The sequence below is a fragment of the Artibeus jamaicensis genome, unplaced genomic scaffold (genome assembly GCF_021234435.1).
Source record: "Artibeus jamaicensis isolate MK-2021 breed Jamaican fruit bat unplaced genomic scaffold, CSHL_Jam_final contig_585, whole genome shotgun sequence".
Classification (NCBI taxonomy): domain Eukaryota; kingdom Metazoa; phylum Chordata; class Mammalia; order Chiroptera; family Phyllostomidae; genus Artibeus; species Artibeus jamaicensis.
This window is the reverse complement of record NW_026521894.1, coordinates 12,242,088-12,258,562: the sequence shown is the minus strand read 5'-3', so window position 1 is coordinate 12,258,562 and position 16,475 is coordinate 12,242,088. Positions and strand designations below refer to the sequence as shown.

General features: G+C 38.3%; 1 protein-coding gene across 2 annotated transcripts in view; it reads right to left on the bottom strand.

The window, feature by feature from the left end:
* The window catches only part of PDGFD (platelet derived growth factor D), a 244,052-nt gene that overhangs the window by 56,440 nt on the left and 171,137 nt on the right, over window positions 1–16,475 (bottom strand). For both annotated transcript variants that reach the window (XM_037141664.2, XM_037141665.2), the window contains exon 3: window positions 16,150–16,330. In XM_037141664.2, coding sequence (XP_036997559.2) covers window positions 16,150–16,330 — 181 coding nt within the window. The remainder of the gene's footprint in view (window positions 1–16,149; window positions 16,331–16,475) is intronic.

Here is a 16,475-nt window from a genome sequence, read left to right as displayed (position 1 = left end):
ACAGCATCAATATAGGCACACTTTTATGTACTACAGTGTTGTCAGCTGTAACTTAAGGGTGCTGTATAGAGAATTCTAAAGCTTGCTTGTAGTTTCTGTCTGCCAAACTTCAGTGAACTTATCAATATCAAAAGAAACTTTATAGAAGTCTGACAATAACCATTTATTTATATATATGTGTGTGTGTACGTGTGTGTGCATATACATACATATATATATATACACACACACACACACTGTGAGTGTCGACTATGTGCAAGGAACTTTGCCTGTCTTTAGAGATACGGATTTCAGTAAGCTTGCATCCTTAAAATTTTAGGGTTAGACTAACATGTAAACAAATAAGTATCACACATTGTTTTAGATGCATACTAGCAGAATGCTAATGTGATGTATGCAAGAGGAAGTGGTCGCTTCCAAGTGGGGGGTGAGAAGAGGCCCCAACTTGAGTTGATACTTGCAAACAAGTTGGAAAGACCAGATGTAGGTGACAACCCTGCACATCTATAATGTGCCAGCCTCTGTACCAGGACATATTATCTCTGGTCTTGATAAGAAATTAGCAATTCACTATTTGCACTTTATGAGAAAACTCAGATTTGGAGAGCTGAAGGACCTCACTGAAGGTCTCATACTGAGTAAGTAGCAGAGTCTGGATTCGAATTCCAAAGCCTTTACAGAGCCTTCTCTAAGCAAAGAAGACAGAAACTAATGGACAGTGTCTGTGAATAAGCCACACCTATTTGTGGCAAGATATTATGCTCAGGGTAGCTGGAAAGAGGATAAGATGGGCCAGGATAAAGAATAAAGATAAGAAGTAGGCAAAGACAAAACATTAAATGCTTGGTTGCCACACTTGTTTGGATTTTAACTCAAATAATGAGGAGCCACTGAAGGGTTTTACAAAAAAGAATAGCATATTTGTTGGATTTGAGCCTTAGAAAGGTCTGTTAGGCTGCTATGGGGAAGTGAGGTTCAATGGCAATCCTACCCATGGTGAAACAAGGGAGAGGAGAGATTCTTGGCTGTTGCCAAGGAAGATGTGGTGGTAGTCATACCCAGATGAATAGAAAAACAGAGAGAAAAGGGACTAATAGAGAAAGATATTAAGGAGTTAGGGAGGTAAAAAGGAAGCTGCTCAGTAATCAAGAAACATCACAGCCATTATCTGTATGAAAAGAGGAAAGACAATGCCTCTACGCTCATTCTCAATGTTTTCTTCTAGTCCTGAACTGCACCGGATGGAATGGGGACTGAAAATGGTGGGCACCAGAGCACCGTGAAGAGATGCTTCTTGTTCCTGAGGTACTGCCATCTCCAACAGTGAAGCAAATTCTGTCCAGCCCAGGAGTGACCGGAGAGCACTTGCTGCACTTCTTTCAGAATCCTTGCCCCACGCTAACTGATAACACAGCATGTCCTTGAATAACATTTTGTTCAACATTGTGTTGTTATAACACTGATGAGACTGGAGGAGTATACCTCGTATTTATATCAATTAGCCCATGGGAAAATTGGTTTCGTTATACTACACTTCATTTAAAGTCACAGACTCTATCTGCTACATTAAGTGAGGATTTATTAGATTGGTAAGTATCATTTTAATTTTTCTTCAAAAGCTGGGCTAGGTCTCTTGAATCTCTCTTGGAACCGTGCATACAGCAGTTTTTCCATAATTACTTGTTGAATCAGCCACCTCCAATCTCTCTGGGTAGTTATAGGATGAGTATACATACATAAATTAAACAATGTATGTATTGCTTTGTTTTATTTTGACTCAAATATACCAAGAGTGCCTACCAATAAACCTTAATGGCAATCCTTCACCTATTAAGAGTAGAAGGAACCTCTTATGTGTTTGAAGGAAATAGAATATATTGTGTACAGAGATTTTTCTTTTCTTTAAAAACATGGTTGCTGACCCCACCAGGCCAAATAATAAGATGAGGCGGTAATCATTCAAACTGAATTATGTTGAAAAGCAGAATTTATGGAAACTAAAGCAGAATTTACAGAATTATTATAAGAGGAGAACAAAAGCGGATAAATTATAGTAAGTGTGCCCCAAATGAACATCACTACACAGCAGAGAAGAGGATGGGACAGGTTCCATCTGGCACCATCATCATAAAAAGTGTCATTGTCATTGCTAACAGCTGGACAAAATGACATTATTAAGTGTATTTTCTCTAAGGAAAGTTTTTTTTCCTTTATAAATAGCAAAATAGAAAGAATTATGTCTTAATGGAAGGTTGAAGCAATGTGTCTTCAAAACGAAACCTGATTTACTGAGGGAAGGAAGTGAGCAATGCGTGGGGGTGGTGTTTGTAAGGTAAGGGAGTTGCTTTGTTTTCTGGTTTCATGAACATATCGGAACACGTATACTGTCTCTCAAAGTGGCCACTCTGTGTGCATACACCTTCTCTTAGTGCCTGCGGTCAGAAAATGAACTAATGGGAGATGTGAACTAGAATGCTGTTTGAGTTGAAGGGAGTGTGAAAGTGAGAGAGCTTGTTAATTAATAAGTTTTTTCATAGGGCTTAAATATATTTATCTAGATGTAAAAATGTGAATTCAGTGATTGAAAGACTTTAGTCCACAGAGCATTTTAATGGAATTAAGAAGCACACTCAGTAGTTTGTTATCTCAAAATTGTGTTGGGGCACTTATATTTTACAAAGGGTTTTCTCTTATCTTATCTCATTTAATCCTACTATGTGCTTGGTACATTGTGGGTATTTTAGAAATGGTCAAAGTAGCTGTTCTAGAAGCTTACTGAGCAAAAAGATTAATTCATTCAGGAATATTAACTATCACATGCCACCATACTGAGTGATGGGGTCTGGCAAGAGATACAATTTAATTAAAGCTGGTCATTGTGTTTGAAAAGGCACCTAAACAAGAAATGTCAACATACACCACAAGCAGCTAAGGTGAACTCAGTGTTGTCAAAGCAGTGAAATGAGTTTAGGAGATGGTTATGGTCAGAAAATAGTAAAACTTTGTAGCTCTGCTGTATAAATTAGGGATTCTTCTCAAAGGAAACAGTTCTTAACAGGCCAGCACATCAGAAATCTGCTGATAAGCTTTTTAAGAGTTTTGCAGGTCCTTTCCCTGAGATTCTAATTTAGAAAGTCTGGAATAAATTCTGAGGACCTTAGTTACAAATATAAATATATACACACATATATACATATATGTACATATATATATACCGATATATCCATATACACATATATACATACATACACACACATATATACATATATATATATATATATATCCTTAGATGGTTTTAATGCAACAATTTGATTAAGAATCATTTTCTTGGAACTGTGATGCTTCATGCTATCTAAATTACACTCTATCATTTAAGCCTAAAAGGCCTCTGGCTGATTTTTTTTCCTTTTAGCTGTAGAATTTATTATTTTCAAATTCAAATAACTGGAAATGGGTAAGGCTTTCAACTGTTATCAGTCAGTAACTCATTTTGTTCCCTCTGCTCGGATTGAACGCTTCTCCTCTTTGGGTCGGATACGGCTTCCTCTGTGAATCATTTCGTGGCCAACCTCTCTTTTCCTCAGACACAATTATTTCCCCCTTTTCCCCTCCCATACAAACCTCTCAGCTTGTATTTCGGTTGCTGCTTATCACATGATGTCTGCCTGACTTTACCGTCTTATGGGCAAGTTTCCTGTCTTAGTTGCATCCCCAGGACCTAGCTTGGAATTTGACATAGAGATGGAAATCCACAAAAATCTATGTAAAATGAATAAGGGACCAAGTTAATTAGAGAGTTAATTTACAGCTTAGTCTACATGAAAGGTATGCTAGTCATTTTTAATTCATGAGGAGAGAATATTTGAGCAGAGGTAGTGGGGAGTTGGGTCCACGGTCTCAGTTGGGGTGATTCCAAGAGAGGGCACACAAATTTGGGTCTGCTTTGCCATTCTGCCTACGACTGACTTTAGAAATAATAACTTTATTTTCATATTGATACATCTCATATATTTTTGATACACAAGAGAAACAAAAGTGCAGAAGAAAATAGAATAGTTTATTGTTGTTTATTCTAATTGTACCATTAAATAAAAATTAGGTGATGTTCTAAAATTATAACTTAGAGCTCTTCCAACTGTGATTTTCCTTCAGAAATGACTTCTTGGTTAAGAAATTATATTTATATATTTTTAACAATAAAAAATTTCTCTAGGTTATCCTCCGTGGCTAAATGAAATAAGTTTCCATTACTCATTCATACTTCTTTTTTATCTGTTATAGAGATATTTATTGTAGAGATTAAAATACTATGGTGTCAGTGTCTTTTTCTCCTTGTAAAAATAGCTGGTTTTAGCATTTTAGGGAAGAAAAATGCCAGTACATCACATAGACTACTTGTAGCCTTGAACAACTATACTGTTCAGAGACCTGGCTTGTTTTTGAGCCAAAGGAATATTTTAAGGACTGCTGGCATAGTGTTTTGTAGAATTAAATGAGGAATGAATGCCTTTCTATAGCAAGGATATCAAGAAACTTTTCAAATCCCAACATACTACTAAAATTAAAATCTTTGTACTAAAGTTATATTTTCATGAACAGTTAGAAAGGAGTAAAAGAAAGGAAGGTACATCTATCTTGGCATAGCTGAATAGAATGCGAATGCTTGGTGTCCTGTCCCCTGAAAACTGCCTCAGGGTGTGGGGTTTCCATCTGGGAACTGTAGTTGAACTATTTAAGTGCTCCTCAACCTGACATTATTCTCAGTCCAAGGGTCTCCTCAGTGTTAACCTGATTCCAAGAGCCTGTAGATCGAGTGTTTGTGTCCCCCCAAAATTAATGTTGCAACCTAGTTCCCAGTGTGATAATTTAAGAGGTGGGGCCTTAGGGAGATGGTTAGCTCATAAGGGTGGAGCTCTTATGAACGAGATTAGTGCCCCTGTGAAAAAAGCTCCGGAGAATTGCCTCTTCTATCTCACAATGTGAGACTAAAGCAAAAACATGGCCATCTATGAACCAGGAAGCTGGCTCTCATCAGACATTGAATCTGCCAATGCCTTGAAGTTGGATTTTCCAGCCTTCAAAACTATGAGAAATAAATGTCTGTTGTTTATAAGGCAGGCAGGCTATGATATTCTGTTACAGCAGCCTAGATGGACTAAGACACAAGACCTCTTAGAGGACTTCAGACATACCTAATTTGAATCTAACCCTCCAAAAACATTTTAATGAGAACAATAATAGTAGTAGTTCCAACTATTGTACACAATGTCTATCAAACCCATGTATGTTTGTTACTTATTTGTTTATTTAAAACTATTGGATTCATTGGGGTGACATGAATTAATAAAATTATATAGGTTTCAGGTGTACAGTTCTATAATTCATCATCTGTATATTGTATGTTGGACAGCCTTGCAATGCTGGTGGGTTCTCCTCATTTCACAACTGAAGAAACAGTAGCTCATACAATTTAAATGATGTGTCCTAGGTCTCACAGATGATGCATCAATTTGAATGTGTTTCTGAGTCACATGCTCTATTCAGTAGATAAAACCTCAAAAAGTCTAACAAATGGCTTTGGAGAATCTTAAAAACCCAGAAAGTCCTTGAGGCCTCAGCAATGAGTGACAGACTACCAGAATTCCAAAGATATTTTTATTAAGAAGGCTATTATAAAGGCTATATTGTTATTAAGAAGGCTGCCAAAGTTTTTCATGAGAAAGAGCTGCTAAGCAGCTGCATCAACAGAGGACCAACACCCCCTCTTCTATGATGTCACAATTACATTCTGACATCATAAGAACTACTGAGGTTAAGCTGTTATTGATGCAATCATGCTTCTTGAGATCAAAACATTGTACAGGCAGATTTAAAAATAAAATGCCTGATTCCATTCCATAATCCACTGACATCTGACCACTACAATGGCTCTCACATCTCCACTCTTGTCCCTAAGCCAACCCCACCCTCTCCCCCAATGCCCAGTGAGTCTTGAATCAAAGTAACTTAGATCCATTGGTACATTGGTATGGCTGCAATATTAAAGGGAGAGGGAATGAGTCCTTCAAGTCCTAAGTCTGAAAAAACAGTCAGTGGTTAATGGTCAGTCAGTATATTTCTCCTTTCATATCATTGAGTATTTTTTAAAAGTAATTAGTCTTTTTTATTATGCATTGAATTTAGAGAGAGAAACATCAATTTATTGTTCTACTTATTTCCTGATTCATTGCTTTATTTTTGTATGTGACCTTATCTGGAATCTAACTAGCAACCTCGACGTTTCAGGACAAAACTCTATTCAACTTCGTTTTCCAGCCAGAGCCACACATCATTGCGTATTGCTTTCATTGCTTTTACTTCAAACAATCAGATGCATTATAAGTACTCAATAAATATTTGTTGGGACAGCTTAAACATTTGACACCTACTTGGTACAATGCCCTGTGAAAAGCCCCTGCAGAAATAAAGTTGCTTCCTGCCCAAGAAGCATTCTCTCTGATGGAGACAGTGAGACTTGTACATAGGTTTCTATAGATTAAAAGCAATGGGAAAGACAGATTCCAAAATGTTCATAGTGGTTGTACTTTGAGTGATAGAAACTATGGAGTTTTTCCATTTTTTAACTCTTATAAATATTTTTCAAATATCTGGTATACAGGTAAAATATTTTTTTCTTTGAAAATCCATAATGTTGATCAAGAAAAAAATTTGAGTGTTGAATGGAAAAAATATATCTGGTTGAGGACTAGAGACAAGTAGGCTCTTTGACATGAATATGTCTTTGACAGAGAGAGGGGCTTGGATTCTTGATTCTCTCCATGTAAATTCATTGCCAGGGATTACAAGGAGAAAATCATGAGGTAGCTGGGCTATCAAGGACTAATGCTTTTTGTCTGGGCTGAAGAATATGCATAGGGAGAAGGCAAAATTGACACTAGAATGTTAGTTTGGGATTAGAACAGGGAAGACTCTCAGTATCAGAGTGAGGTGTTTGGACATCAATCCACAGGAAACTGGAAGTCATTTACAAGTTTTCAGCTGGAAAATGATTTATCACAGTTCTACGGTAGCTGGCAACCATGCGCAGAACAGATTGAAGGAAGGAGAGACAGAGGGTAGGGAGACTGATCGAAGCAATTAGCAGGGCTCAGCCAAAAAGCAATGATTACTTTATTATTTATTCATGTATCTCTATTTTTCAGAGGTGGCTCCAAGCCTTTTCAATCTTTTATATATATTTTTCCCATCTGGTTTTGACTTTCAATTGCAATAAGGGAAGAGTCACTTTGTAGCTCAATTTTCTCACAGGTGAAAGAAGCACTATTGAACAGAGGTCAGCTTTAATCTGTCACATTCCTATTGATAAAGGGAACATTAAGTTATTTTCAAGGCCAGATGAGTCTTTATGATTGATTTCTAATTCCTTTTTTCACCTGAGAGTAAAGACTGGAGTTTCCCCAAAGTTCCAGGGATCTTCTACTTCCCACTCATAGCTGATTCTTAGAGAGATGGAGCAGGCCAACTAGCTTTCCTTAGAGCCACAGGTGAGCAGGATTAAGTTCCCAAGGCCCTTTGCCAAAGATGTCTGATTGAAAAATAAAGGCATAAAAATCAATATGGGCTTAGATGCTATGAGCACACAAACTTTTTTTGCTTGTCTATAGGAGAAAACCCTTCTGTCACATTCCTACCTCAGCCCGAAGATATGGAGACATCAGCAAACATTTTTTGGTCTTTCCTTCATCATTTCTTCCATCTTCTTTCCCTTCCTCTATACCCACCTCATTTCTGCATTTCTCTCCTGACCTACCTGCTTCTGACTCCAGCCACTGGGGAGAGTGTCGACTCTGCTCTATTTTCTGGGTCCATCTGTTAAGCATAGGTTTGGAGTTGGCTGCCCTCACTGGCTCTCCTGACTCTATGATTGTTTGTGACCACACCTGTGATCTATACAGTGAGAAGGGTGTGTAACTGTGTCCTTAGTCTGTTTTGTAGACTTCAGATCCTTCAGAATAATCCTTGGGTCTGAAATTGCATCACTGTAGCAGTACACCCCCGCTCGGCTTTGGGCTCTAGCAAAGTTATCTACTCTATTTTACAAAAGTCCTGAGATCTGACATTTCTTGGACCACCATTAATAAAGCTGCTATTTTCATGATCTTGTGACTTTTTATATCTCCTTCCTACTGGCAAAAATAAAGGATAACAAGTGGTTTGTTAGTACTGTTAACCTGAAACACTTTGTTCATCAGGATATTCTGAACTGCCTTCCTTTTTTGACTTTGTGCCTTTATTTAGGCAGCACTCTCTCCAGGGTGATCTTTCACCCCTGACTCAGTCCAATAAAGGGTAATGAATAATACCACTCCAAAATATGTCACTTTAGAATAGGATTATTTTAAGCCAAAGGCAGTTAAGAAGCAGACACAGGAAAAGCTCTCTGCCCTCCCCACACCCACCTAGAAGTATACACCTGGATTAAGGTGCCCCCTCCCCTCTCTACCCGGAAGCACAGAAGTTAATCACCAGACAGCTCTAGACCCTTCTCTGCCTACAGAGGCACCAGCGAAATTCACATAACAAACGTCACTAACCCTTGGCTATTGTTTGTTCCCCGTATATTTATTAACTTTTCCACAATATGCTGTCCTAGAAACTCAAAGTTTCTTTTCTTTGTCTTGTCACTTCTCTAAAAATTATTATTCTTTTGTTAAGATACTCCATAAGCCCAAGTTCCAAGCGCTGCTTTGAGTCACTCATCACTGAGTGTTCCCATGTGTTTGACAATGCATGTTTAGAAACTTCTGTTTGGTTTCTCTTGTTAACCTGCCTTTTGTCAGTCTAATCTGCAGGGTCCCAGACAGAGAGAAACTAAGAGGATAGAAGAAACCATATATTTTTTCTTCCCTTACACCAGAAATCCCCATCTTTGTGAGGTTAAGTGTCTCTCTTCCTTGTGTGCCTAGAATATTCCATTCACAATTTATCACTGTAATTCAGAGAGTTTTAAAATCGTTTCTCCCTCACAGGACTATCATTTTATTTTTATTATCCACAGTAAGTTCACAGAAATACCTGTTGAATTCGTAAGTGCACATTGGGTAGAGATATTTTTTACTGAAGTTCACTTCATAACTTTTTAAGAAAGAAATACTGCTGTTTTGGGCATGCCTTTATGCCAGCCATTTTTTAATAAAGTCAAATAGCCTTCTTCCTTCTTGATTTTTTTCATTTTCTTGATCTATCAAAAATATTAGCACATCAAAGACCACAGTTGTAGAAAGTGTTTTGTATGTAAACAGGCACAATCATTAAAAATTATTCCATCTTCCTGGTTTTCAAGGATAAAAGTTCAATTGTGGCATGTCCCGATAATTAAATACTAAATAAACAGAATAGTGGACTGCCCAAATGCCATTAAATAGCATCCTTCTCAAAGACAGAAGGCTGTTAACTTAGCATGTGGGGAGTCTTCTGCTCATATGATTAGCACATGAGGTTTATGAGGAAAATTAATTGCAGTAGTAAAGTATTATTTCAAACACATACTTGTGTTGGAAAGGACTAGCCAACATTGCAGAAAACATCCCAAAGTCAGGTAATGGGCAGAGGCAACGTGTGTGGGGTTCTTAACTGCCTCTGAGGGGACATGTAGGACATCATAAATGAGATTCGGGGGAGTCCCTGAAATTTCGCACAAAATCTTTCATATGCTCTATTTTTTGGAGCTGATACACAGCTTTTGTATCTCATGGATAACATGTATATGTGAGCTCTTGACCACAGGAAAACTCATAACCAATCTGGTTTGCTGTGTTATTTATACAGCCACTAACCTGTGTTTATCGCCTCACTTGTAAAATAAGAGAGTTGGCCTAGACACTAGATCTCTAAGATGTTGAAGCTCTAAACTCTATATATGTATTTTAAGCAGTCTATATACAATGCATAATTCAGTAGCCACAGGCACTGCATTCACATACATTGCCCCATACATTTCAACTTCACAAAACCTAAAGGTTTAAATGCTATATGAGGGGGCCTCCCCAAAACCCAGAATTTATTTATAAAAAACCATGTATTTATTCTTACATGTTTAAACTTCAGTCACCTTCAGAGTACTCTCCATTTGATGCAATACACCTATCGAGCTATTTCTTTCTACTGCTCAAGTTTTTGAACTCCTCAATTTTTATTTCTTTTAGTGCTACTGCCGCTTATTTTTCGCCTATTCCGTATCAGCAAAAATGTTTCTATTTGAGGACTTTTTTTCATCCAGAGAAACAAAACATTTCCCTTTGAGGACTTTTTTCATCTGGGGAAACAAAAAAGAGTCACTTGGGACAAGATCGGGTGAATAGGGAGGGTGGGGCACAGGGGTCATGCTGTTTTTGGTCCAGAACTGCTGAACACTCAGCATGGTGCGGGCAGGTGAGCTGGTAAATCACCCATCATGAAAGGAGTAAATGCATTGAAAGAGTCTTTTAAAAAATTCACTGAGGCCAAATGCAGCTTCTCACAAAAATACCAGCTGGTACACTGGTTTAGATGGGTTCCTAGAAGACTCACCCAGCAGGGGAAGCCTGTACTACAAGGGGTGCACCCTCCAGAAGACAACTGTGTTTTGGGAATCCCCCCTTGTATATTTTATTATTGTCCTCATCATCACCATCACCATCATTAGGATTATGTTTACAAAATTATAAGTTCTATGGCAGAAAACTTGGCTGTTTCGTTCATTACCCTATATTCAATATTTATCACAGTGCATGGGACACAACAGACACTCTATAAAAAGTGTGTTGACTAATGCATTAAAACAAATGCATAACTAGCATAATGCCCTGATCAGACAGGGCCAGATAATATTATCATGGGATTTCATTGCACCTCACTTTCTTCTCTCCTTCTTCTTTAATCCCCCTTTTTACCCTCTTCCTCTCCTTCTGCTCCCTACCCCCAACTCTTACAAGAGCCCACTTCCTCTTTATTCTGCTTACCCACTACCATTTGCTTGTAGACTAGCTATGCTCTTTGTCAAATTATCTTTTGCTTCAGGTCTGTATTAAAATTTCCACTTACCTATCTCATGAACTCTTAGTAAAGTTCTCATTATGTTTTCAGATTTTAGAATGTAATGTGATTAAAATAACTGATTCACTAAATCTACTCCACAAGATCCTATAGTCCATCAAAATGGTTTCTATAAGTGGTGAAATTTTAGGACATTGGTAAAATTTTAAATAAGAACACTTATCTACCCTTGCCAATAAAGCACTGCGACAAGGAGACTCTGTCCTTAAGAATGAGTACTTCAACCAACACCATTTGGAGCTCTTAGGCTAGCTAACTAACCTGGCAGCCCAGCGCCACAACGCTTACCTAAGAATTCTTGAGCATGCATTTCCTCTCTTGCTCTGCTTGCCCTGTTCTTTTGTTGTCTGACATTGACCATGTTCCTGCTTTTCTTTCTGCCCTGCACTTCATTTGATATTCTACTGGTGCTTTCTTAGTATCTAGCCTCAGTCAACCCTCTGGATTTAGATATCTAAAAAAGTTTACCCAGTCTCAGTACTAAAAGACTTGAGAGATACACCCAAATAGGAATGGGCTGAAATGAGGACAAGAAACCTTCCTTGCTCTGGACTGAGAGAGTAGTTAGGTACTGTTCAACTTCCTTCTCATGTCGGCTTTCTTCCAGCAGCCTAAGTCCTGGGCCATCAAAAAAAATCATTACTTTAAAAAACAGAGATCTCCTTTCTATTTTAAGGTCTTAATATTTGCTGTTCTTTTGTTTAAAGCACCCTTTTCTCATCGCTTCTCATGGGTTCCTCTTTCCACTTCTTCAGGTCTCAACTCAGTGTTGCCGCACAGACCTCCCTTGACTGTCCAGCTGGAGTGAGCCCTTCCCAGTCATTCTCCATTACACTACTCTCTTTTATCTTCTTTCTAGCTTTTATTGAAGTTCAAGTCATTTGTTTTTATAGAAGTACTTACTTCCCTGTTTACTTACATATTTATTGTCTGTTTCCTCCCACTACCATGCAAGACCCTGAGGGCAGAAACTCTGCACCTTACCTTCAGGGCTGTGGCTGGGCTGCCTCAGAGCAGGCACTTAAATTGCAAATTGCAGATCCTATGGCTCCCAACCTCCAACAGGATATTGTTGAAAGAAAGAAACTGAGGTAAACAGATTCTGCTGTGAGGACCCCCACCCTCACATTGACTAGCTTTGGCTCTATTACAGTCTTGGCTGAAGGGGCTGCAACATCAGGGGATGCTCCAAATATACACCTACTTTAACCTGACTAAGCAACTAAAGCTGGAATTCTCACACATTTTACAGAGTGAACGGGGCCCTCCTTCGCTCTCTGGATGTTTTTCAGAATCCAGTGTTGGTGACGGAGTATGTCTTGCTTGCCATGATTTTGTTGTTGATGATTTTGTTTCTCCAACTGCTGAGGTTTAGGGAAACACAACTAGAATCTACAAAATTTGCTATATTTGAGATATTGATACAGGGTGCAGCCAGGGGGGCCCCCAAAAATAAAGATTTGGAATGGGGTCCAGAATTCAAAGTGTATAGGAATATTGGAGAGACATATAAGATGTCCTCACCACCACCCCCCCAGGGGGGAGGGACAATGGAGCAGGGCCATTGAGAGCTGTTTTGCATAGCAATAGTTTTGCAGCTAAACTCTAGAATGATTATTTAACATATCTATAACCTTTAACTGGTTTCATAGATATGTTAAATAGTAGTGGCCAAGTTTGGAGCCAGGGAGAAGGGAGTAGCAGGGACTCAGGATGGAACTAGGGGCTGCGTGGCTGAGTGAGGAGGCCTGTGTGAGAGCTTGGAAAAAGATGGGCTCCAGGACATGAGGGGATAACTGCCCAGGTGAAAGGGAAAACCATGCAGCTTTGCCAGAATGGAGGTCCCTGCAGCCAGGTGAAGAAGAAAGCCACATGCTTTTGGTGGAGTGTGAACCCCTGCAGCTTTGGTAGAAGAGGCCCACGCGGCTTTGGGGTGCCCCCTTTGGCTGCGTGGCCTGGAAAGCAAGAGAGACTTTGACTGGAACTGGGTACAAAGGACTCTTGCCAGTGGACCATGAGAGGTACCACAGTACTTTGGATTAACTCGAGATCCTGCACAGTGACACAGCTGATGATTCCAGCGGCCTGAAACACAGACGTGTGCTCTTTTCCTGATTTACGGTACCCGGAGTTGGGACAGTGGGAGAAGGGAGCGCTGTGTGAGTGTGGGTGTATACATAAAGGACTTTGCTATTTTAGTGGAGGGGTTACGCCTAAGTAGCATTAAATAAACATTTTGTTTCCTTTTCACAAATCTCTGGCATTGAGAGATGTCTTTCCAATTGGCGGTGGACAGAAGAGCCCAGTAGATATTAGTATTTTGTTTTGGGGAGGGGTCCCTGTTGTATAGCAGTTTTGGGCATCCCTAGGTGGGCCAAATATTGTATTGCCCCTCCCTCGGACCTCTTGTTCGGTAACAATACGATCTTATCCAACCCTTCAGTTCTAGTTCTTTTTTTCTTCTCTTTTTCTTTTCTACTTTCTTTTATTCTACATAATGATTTATAATGCAAAACCATGATTCACACAGAGTTTTAATGTCAATGGAAATCTAACTGTACCACTTGAAATTAATTCAAACTGCAGAAATATACAGTTAAAGTAACTGGCCAGGTAACATTGTTTTTTTTTTTTAATTTAAGGAAGATTTTATAATGGTTATTAGCTGATTTCAACCTTAAAAAAAGCTAGTTTGTTAATAAAGCAAGAAAGTTTTCAATAGCTTTGAAATATATTAATTTTTGATTTTTGAATCTCGAAATGTACCTTCTATTAAGCATGCACAGCTTTTTTGTGTTTGTTACAATGGACAATTAAAGGTTTCTGTAGTGGATGAAGAAGTGAATTGTGTCAGAGTTGTCTGTGCGTGTGCACACGCACACACTGACAACTGGGCTTTCTGTGAGTGGCCAGCAGGTTCACTTGCTGCCTGGCATGTTAATAACAATAGCAATGGCAATGGCAACAAAACTGGCCAAAGATATTTTACAAATGAAAACACTAGCCCTTGGCCAGTAAACAGCAGAGCTGAAGTTCATACACATGCTGTTCACGATCTTCTCCACACATCGGTCAAGCCATAATTAACTTTCCATCCTTGTGGAGCAAGACTCAAATGGAAAAGGTTTATTAAAAAATAATGCAGATGTGGAGTTTATACACATCTGAAGGTTAAGCTTCTTCCAACTCTTGGAATTCAGCAACCAAAGCACTTTGAAACTAATTGATCATATAGTGCCAGAAGCCTATTAGGAGTGGAAAGAGAGCCCAGAGCTATTCTCAATGAATGTAGACCAATTGGCCATTAGCGAAATTTAACCAAAAAAGTTGTGACTGCCATCATTTCTAAAAATCACAACTGAATGTACTGGTGGAGGTGAATGAGTGAATGATCAAAGTGATGCCAAGTAGTTTCCATTCAAACCACAGAGACTGCACAACATTCCACTTATCATTGCCTGGAAATGAGTGATAAGCCTCCCCCATTATGCAAAACACCTCAAGCTCCTGCTTCCCTCCCCAAATTCACACATGTACTGTGTATTGCCTTTTCTATTAAAAAATTATTTTGCTTTTAAAGACATTGTATTAGAATTGGGGTGTTTCAAACTGACTTATGGGTCATTCAATTTAGTCACAACCAAAGCTTCACAAAAAGGTGTGTACACTCATGCTAATAGCACTTGAAAAAAAGTGGGGGGGGGCTGGAGGGGGGAGTTCCTTCATTAAGCCTATCCATAACCATTCCAACCTGCCAAGCTGGTTTTGACCTTGAACAATTGAAAATGGATGCATCACTGAGCACATTAAAAGGCAAAGAAATGTAGATACCACAGGTTCACACTTCAGTTTTAATGCTGAGTGGCACTGTATGAATTTGCAATAATGTAAATCATGCTTGATGGATTATTTCCAAATTAAAACTGGAACCAGTGTCACCACATTCATTGTCTTCAGTTACAGTGTTCTGATGTAGAAGTCATTTAGTACTTCACGACTCCCAATAACACACAACAGAAAAGCCATTAGTTTAAAAAGCCAAGATTTGTTTTTATTCTAAATGTAACTCAGAAGAGAAAAAACCCACAAATTTATTCCTTTTATAGTACTGTGTTCTATTTTGGCATCCACATTTTGAAAAGGGGTAAAAACAAACTGAATACGAGTGAAGAAAAATGTTGCTAAGAAAACAAAAGACAATATGCTATGCCCAGTTAAAGGGTTCAGGTATTTTAAAGATACTATAGAGGCAAAATTGTCCTGATGTCTGCCTGGCCTTGACCTATGGCACCCAGCACTTCTGTCTTAATATTCATCATTCTCAGTTGCTTCCCCTTTCTAACTGTTCTCTCTATCAAACTATTAGCTACAGGAGAAGGTCAAGAACCCTGTCTCTCCTACTTATCTTTCTATCCACTGCAAGTACAAGATGTCGGCAACTTTATATTGTTTCATGAATGACTGATTAACTAAAGAAATGACTGTGACTGTGTGTGCCCCAACAAGGAGAATTAACTACAATATCTATTTTGACTCAGTAAGAGGTTAAATATTTTCTAATAGAACCATTATGATCTTTAAGATGCTTGCAAATTCAGGCCTTATGATTATAACATAGACCCTTCCAAATTTGGGTGATAATTTAAACTAAAATTATCAGTATTCTTTTCTGTGATTGGAAATACATAGGCAACTTTTCAAATCAAAGATGTTCAGCTTTCACTTACTTTCTATTTGACTTTACATTTATCTTGCTTCAGTTGAATTAAAGATAATATGGTACCTGGTTTATCATAAATTATTTTACTTCTTCTATTTACCGTGTTTTTCTTCAAAATGTCTGGGTTTAAGAGTTGACTTAATAGATCCAAAATAGTATTCCTTACTTAAAAAAAAAAGACCTTAATGTTTTGGCCATAGGCAGGAGCAAAATATACCAATGGAAATTAATAAAGTTCATTCACCCTCACATCACTATATTCAATCATAGAAAATAATCACTATACTTTATAAAACCAGGGTCTTCTTTTAATCACATGTTGGTAAGGTACTTACCACAAAAGAATAATAGATCTTGAATCCAGGTTTAGCCACAAAGTAGTCATCAGACTTAAATGTTATTTTAATTTGGTTTGTTCTTGATGTTATCCTCGGAGGAACTTCCTTGTGTCCACACCAGCGTCCTCTAATAATGGTACTGGTTTCGGATATGTCTTCAACTTCCACAAAATCATACCTAGTGTTAATGTAACAAAAATAAACAAATGCTGATTAAGGTAGACTTTGAAATTCTTACCTTCATCAAGAATGTAAAACTACGTATGTGATTTTTTTATCACATACATCTGGTATGTAGCCTACCAGATGAAATGAAAATTATA